General features: G+C 38.5%; 1 protein-coding gene across 1 annotated transcript; it reads left to right on the top strand.

The window, feature by feature from the left end:
• Positions 1–611: 611 nt before the first annotated feature.
• Positions 612–5714, top strand: LRIT2 (leucine rich repeat, Ig-like and transmembrane domains 2). The gene is made up of 2 exons (XM_089683337.1): positions 612–1386; positions 3066–5714. Exons 1-2 carry the CDS (start codon positions 618–620, stop codon positions 3878–3880), a joined length of 1584 nt encoding a protein of 527 aa, XP_089539463.1. The 5' UTR covers positions 612–617; the 3' UTR covers positions 3881–5714.
• The last annotated feature ends 986 nt before the right edge of the window (positions 5715–6700 follow it).

Below are 6700 nucleotides of genomic sequence, written 5' to 3'. Positions count from 1 at the left end.
AGGGGGGCAGTTTGCAGGCTTCAAAAATGAGGCACAACCGCACATTTTTGTTGCCCCCCCCCCCCAACCGCACATCTAATGGAAGTGGATGGAATCTTTGGTTTATGTACAGTACACTTCAGACATGTATTATTTATTTAGGATTGACGCAGCTTTTATCCATCACTCACAGGCACAAAACCATACCACGTCTAGCTGTGGCTTAACACAGTAAACAGATTGAACAGCTCCACAAATGCACAAGAATACCTTCAAAACCCTATATTATACCAAATAAACATGAACACAATATTGGCTATGTATTATTTTCATTAGGTTATAACTATTGCTTCCTGGAGACATTGTGCAAAAGACCCTACTGTGCAGTACCAAGATATTATTGGGCTAAACTCACACCTGTAACCTACCACATTCATCAGTTTGGTCTGTTCTCTATGGCCAGCACATGTATTCTCCTGGGGAAGCACTGGGATCGTTCGATAAAAAAAACAAAAAAAACAATGCCCAACCCAGAGCAGATCTCCGAGGTTCACTTTTTAAATTGTGACTTGCATTTAAGTGTTCTAAAAAGTAATGTGATCTTTTTTTTTTTTTTCATTTTAAGGAGTCTCCTTTGCATGTCCTCATCACTCAGGAGAATACCAGATGACATTCCCTCAGACATTCGAAAAGTTAGAATAGAAAAAAGCCACTTGACTGAACTGTCTCGGGGATCATTTAGTGGTGTTCACTCTTTGGAATACCTATGGCTTAATTTTAACAACATCACACTAATGCATCTGAAAAGCCTGGAGAACCTGAAGCATCTAAAGGAACTAAGGCTACAAGGAAACAAACTGAGATCAGTACCATGGACAGCTTTTCAAGACACCCCAGATATAAGAATATTGGACCTAAAACACAACAGATTAGATGTTCTTCCAAATCATGCAATGAAGTTTCTTCCCAACTTGACCTACTTAGACTTATCCTTCAATCAGCTTACCATTATCTCTAAAGATGTATTTACAACATGGCCCCTTTACCAAAGAGCACAAGCATCAGATGGAAGAACAGGAGTAGCATCCAATGCAGTGTTGGCATTAAATGACAACCCCTGGATATGCGACTGCCGCCTCAAAGGTTTTGCCCACTTTGTAAAGACAGTCAGTTCACCTATTATATTAATGAATTCCTATCTGACATGTGCAAGCCCAGATTTTCGCATTGGGAAGTACTTTCATGAGCTGGAGCTAAATGATTGCATGAAACCAACCACTTACACACTTGTGTATAATGCTACAATCCAGGTGGGCCTCAATGTAACATTGGTATGTATGATAACAGCAAGCCCTACACCTTCCATACACTGGACTCATGGATTAAAATCTATTAAATCCCATAATGGTAAGTTTAATAGTTCAGTCCAAATACATAAGAGGGTCTTAAAGGTTTAAAGATTTATAATTACTTTATACAGTAGCAATTATTTGTTTTCATAATGTTTACTTAATATATTAACGATATATTTATAAAAACCTAATATATGAGTATAATATAAAAATTGTTTTCAATCTTTTAAATCTGCAGCTTTTATTAAAAGAATAGCTGTGATTCTGTCAGAATGGTCCTTGTTCAAGCACTTTCTGTTATGGGATGACAAATGTTTTCCTTTTTTTCCCCACACTGTCATCCTTTAATAATTTCTTATCAAATATTTATAATGAAATCCATAATTACATGTCTGAGTTATAAACAGTTAGATAGAGGGTTTCATGGCTAGTGAAAGTAACTGGTCAAAAGTGTTTCTCCATAAAGTGGATGTCAGCACCTGTGGTAGTGAGCTCTTTGATCCACCACTTGGGATTCCCCAGGGTGTGGAGTCTAAGCCCCAACCTGCTTGTTCACCAGGGCCCCTGATGGTGGGGATGGACTTGCAGCAGGCTGGGACCAGGTCGCAGCCACCATTTACACCCAGTTGAGGTAGAGGAGACCGCTGGTGGGAGCAGGGTACAACGGGAGTAGACACAGGAAATCCAGTAGGCAAGCCGAGGTCAGGACAAGCGGAAAACTAGTAATGTCAGGAGCGAAGCCGGGGTCGGTACACAGACTATATAGGAGCAATGTCAGGAACGAAGCCGGGGTCTGTACACAGACTATATAGGAGCAATGTCAGGAACGAAGCCGGGGTCTGTACACAGATAAACTATAAAGGATTCTCAGTAGAAACACAAGGAAGCTCCGACAACAACACGTTGCTCAGGCAAAGTGGGCAGACTGAGCATGTCTTAAATAGACAAGCCAACTAGGAGGCGGCCCAGGAAGTGATGAAAGTGAAGGACATAAAACCTGGGGAATAGCAGACGATGCCCACAGGTGAGCACAGTCAAACACATGTGAGAAATCAAGAGCAGCAAGGAGGTAAGAATAAACACACAAGAAGCTGCAGGCTAACTTGTGACAGTGAAATAGTGTAAGTGGCTAAGCCTCTACCCATTTGGGGGTTGGCTGCCAGATGAGAAGGATCTACAGTGATAAGATCTGTGGGTGGGTCAACCAGGCATTTCCTGTCAGCCCCATTTAATTGTAAAAGTCCAGGGGTGGGTGAGTGTCGTGTGTCATAGCAGCTTGGCAGATTAGTGGGTCTTTGGATTTCAGCTGGGTTGCTCAGTGAGTCATGAGGCCATCTGATGGTATGGTGATTCCATTGTGTCATTTGTTAGTCTTTCTCCTTTGTACCCTGGGAACACCAGAAATGCTCAGGTTTGAATTGTTCTTGAGGGATATGGTATTATTGATGACATGGGGTGAGGTTAGTATAGGTTATGTTATGCAAGTCAATGTACATTCAAAGACCTATGATTTCACCAACCTTTCCTATGTAATTATATACTATTGTTTTTGCTTTATAGTGGTTTTTATATGTTATTAAGAAAAATCTTCCGTGACTGATTTTATGCACCAAACAATGGCAAAAATTTAAATAACCAAGCCTCAAATTGCAATCACTTCTGCTCTGTCTATACATCCCATTAATGCATGTGATTTCAGATATTTTGTCTAATTTTTTTCTTTTGATTCTACAGTATCTACGGTTTTGATTGATGAAGAGAATATGAAATCTGAATTATTTATTCCAGTGGTACATCTTGCAGATGCTGGAATATACAACTGCATTGCAACAAACTTCTTGGGCAACTCATCTTCGTTGGTTCATTTAAATGTTGAATCCCGAAGCTCAGGGGATCTCTCCATATATACTTCATATTCTCCATCCTCATCATCAGACGAAAATGTCTACATAGATGTGAGAATATCCAAACAAACTGTTTATGGCATCTCCTTGGAATGGTTTGCAGCAACAGAAAATCCAAGTGAAACATGGTATACTATTTATTTTGGAAAATATGACAACAAGGAGAAGGAAGTAATTAATATTGGCCCTGGAATATATACTTATTCCGTTAATGATTTGCTTCCAACAACCAAATATGAGGTGTGTATTACACTAAAGAGTCAACTTCCCCGGAAGGAACAATGCATTGTCTTTATGACAGGTAGCGACATCAGTGAGTTAGAACAAAGAGAAAAACTCATCCACATAATTGTCATTGTGTGCGCCATGGTTCTTGCAGTGCCTGCTGGCATGTACGCCTGCACAACCGAGACAAGGTTTAACTGTGTTGAAAAATGCTTGGGGCTTTGTCGTCAGAAGCATAAGGCCCAGAAAAATCTGAAGAAAGATAATGCCAAGGAGAGTACCTTTGATAGCTTGCAAGCCAGTAGTGATGAAGGACTTTGTCAACGAGAATGCACAGAAGAAAACCGAAGGAGGCGTTATTCAGAAGAAAAGATTAATAAAGCTAAATTGGAAAATAAAAATCCTGCAGAACTGTACTAAACCAATGCTCTCTTGCTGCCTGAAGATTTTTTGGAACTTGATGAAAAAAGGCAATCTCAAACTTTTGGTGGATACAATGCTAATCATCCACACAAACAATAAAGCTGCACAAATATTGTGAAATATTCAGTGCAGTAATCAGCCCAAAAACATCAACAGTAAAAAAAATATATATATCATAACTACTATAGCAACAAATAAACCATTTCATTGACTAACATGTTTTACATTAGGAGACGCTAACTGCTGACAGACTGATGTGGGTAACTGCACATCTGCTGCTGTAATGTGGCTACAAGAGTTTTTTATTCCGTCTCTACAAATACAATAACTGGAAAGGCTTAATTTACACATTTGCTTGTCGGCTGTTTTTTTTTTTTTTTCCAAAAAAGAATTTATCCCTAAGTTGTGCATTTCTGCTGATCTTAAAGAGGTCCTGAACTCTGGAAGACATGCCAAAAAAAAGCAAGCAGAAGGCAAAAGACTAGTCACCAGTATTGCCTGTGGTCTTCCCTGCAGCTGCTTTTTCCCCAGTATTGATTTTCCATGCCTTGTTCTGCATTTTGTGTCTTGGTAAAACCATCTTGGTGAAAGCAAGACTCTGTTTCTTCATATCAGAACTGCTATCTTGATGGCCAGATATCTAGTTACTGATTGAAGATATCCAAGAAGCAGCTGAAGATATCCAAGAAGCAGCAGAAGTGTCGGGAACAAAGAATGAATGAAGAAACAGAGAGATTGTTATTTTTGCTTTGGCACAATTACTATTTGTAGATATTCCCAAATAGCAAACCTGCACTGTTTGAGTTCAGGTCATCTTTAAATGGGAGGGGGCCATGGTGCACAAATTCACAACTGAGCAAACCAACTTGTGTGAAAAAATACACCTTTTTTTGTGTCGAAAAATACATGCTTTATTGAGATATAGGAACAAAATGATGTACAGTACACGACATCAGATAGAACAGTCTGTGACATTTCAATTCAATAGGAGACTGCATTTGTACATTGATACTGTATATACAGAGGTTCCATCCCTAGCAAGTATCTCATACACAATGTAGTATGTGTAGTATCTAACAAAACAACAGCAGTGCCCATCAATGAATAGGTTAGAAGGGACAAAAGAAGTATCCCTAAAGAAACTAAGGCACTTAGACAGCAGTTACACTGAGGTATGATCAGTGTTAATTCAAATAGTCTGAGGGGTCTGCAGTGTGTCAGTAGGTTAGGGTAGAGTGTTACATGTGAAGGTTTCCCACATGTACTGGGATGTTGCTGCCATCAGTCCCATATATTGGTATACTCACTTTTTTGTTATTGTAATCCAAACCATCATAGTAAAAAACAAAATGCAACCAGGGAGGGAAAGTGAAATCTCAATCATTCATATAGCAGAAGAGTCACAACCTAAAGTACATATAGAGGTGGATTTACTAACACTGGAGCATGCACAATTTGGTGCAGCTCTAAATAGAAATTAATCCGCTTCCAGTTTTCTGTCAAAGCCTAATTCAACAAGCTCGAGTTAGAAGCTGATTGGCTGCCATGCACAGCAGTACCAGATTTTGCACTCTCCAGCTTTAGTATAATCAACCCCATAGTGTTTTAAAATAAGAATGCAACAATTAAAAGAACCTTAGACCAAAGGCATTGGTTTTATAAAGCAGAATGATCAAGTACATATATTAGATCAAAATGTTAGGGATTAGAAGAGTTTCATTTCTTTTGTACATAAATCTGTGTCACACTGTGTAACCCTATAATTTTTTTATGTATTTTTGTTACAACTTTTCTATATATTTTGTTACAAATAAATATTGTTGTGCAAAAATTTGGTATGAACAATATATAATGAATTACAAAAAAAACAATGGTGTTGCCAATTTCTACAAAGCTAGTTTACACAAGGTAAAAAGGGCCATCTGGTGTTATATCTCCAAACATATGTCATCATATGTCACTCTTTATACCATTACTAGAGATTTCTTCATCTTGGGTCACAAAAACAAAGGCAAGTTTGTTGTCATGTAATCAAGGATTTGTTGCTTATGTAGTGTATCTTTTAACCCCCCCCCCCAGGAAAGAGTCTGAACCAACCTGTTCATTCCACAAAGGTCCACATCTAGGCAAAGCTGCCAGCAACATTACTTTGTTGTAATGCATGAAGAGGTGGAGCAGGAACATATGGTACATGAGAAGTAAACTGATTGCAACCTCCTTAAAGCTGGCATGAAACTCAAGTAAATGAAATATCAAACCCTTTAATCTTGAGAAGAACCTCCAAACAAATTTCATTAAGGGACTTGAAGCAGAAATACACATTAGAAGTACCTTACTGTACCACATCTAATGGTTCAACATAACACATTTCAAAGTCTCTGTACTAAATGGCTTAATGTACATGCCAAAACTTATTTTTCCCATTTGAGAAAGAAGAAAGAATAGGAAATGGCAGACCTTATGTCGGATTTTTTTCACCATCATTGTCACATTCAAAAGATTTCCCTTACTTCATGTTGTGTAGACACAACAGGAAGTGAAAGGGAAACTCTCCAATGCTAAGTAATTATAAACAATTGCCATCAGAACTAGTACTGTGATTGGAAGATCTCCACTCTATTTCTGTTCTGATGACAATGGAGAACGTAGGATCTCTTAAAGTGAGAGACTTTCAGACGCAGTGACAATAGTGAATGTTCCCAGTGGGTATATAGACAGCAGTAAAACTTGACAGGATATCCAACTCCTCACCACTCTATCCAAAACAAAACAAAATGCACATTTTGTATTAACCAGAGGATTTTTCTTCGAGTTCAT

Source organism: Staurois parvus, unplaced genomic scaffold (assembly GCF_062004578.1).
Source record: "Staurois parvus isolate SC_StPar_1 unplaced genomic scaffold, SC_StPar_1.0 ptg000306l, whole genome shotgun sequence".
NCBI lineage: Eukaryota > Metazoa > Chordata > Amphibia > Anura > Ranidae > Staurois > Staurois parvus.
The sequence above is the reverse complement of the archived record's forward strand: the minus strand, read 5'-3'. Positions and strand labels throughout refer to the sequence as shown.

Excerpts from the sequence above, each read along its gene's own strand:
- LRIT2 (XM_089683337.1), top strand. The coding sequence starts at position 618 with ATGTCCTCATCACTCAGGAGAATACCAGATGACATTCCCTCAGACATT. Across the intron at positions 1,387-3,065 it reads ATCTATTAAATCCCATAATG|TATCTACGGTTTTGATTGAT; the intron begins GTAAGTTTAATA and ends TTGATTCTACAG.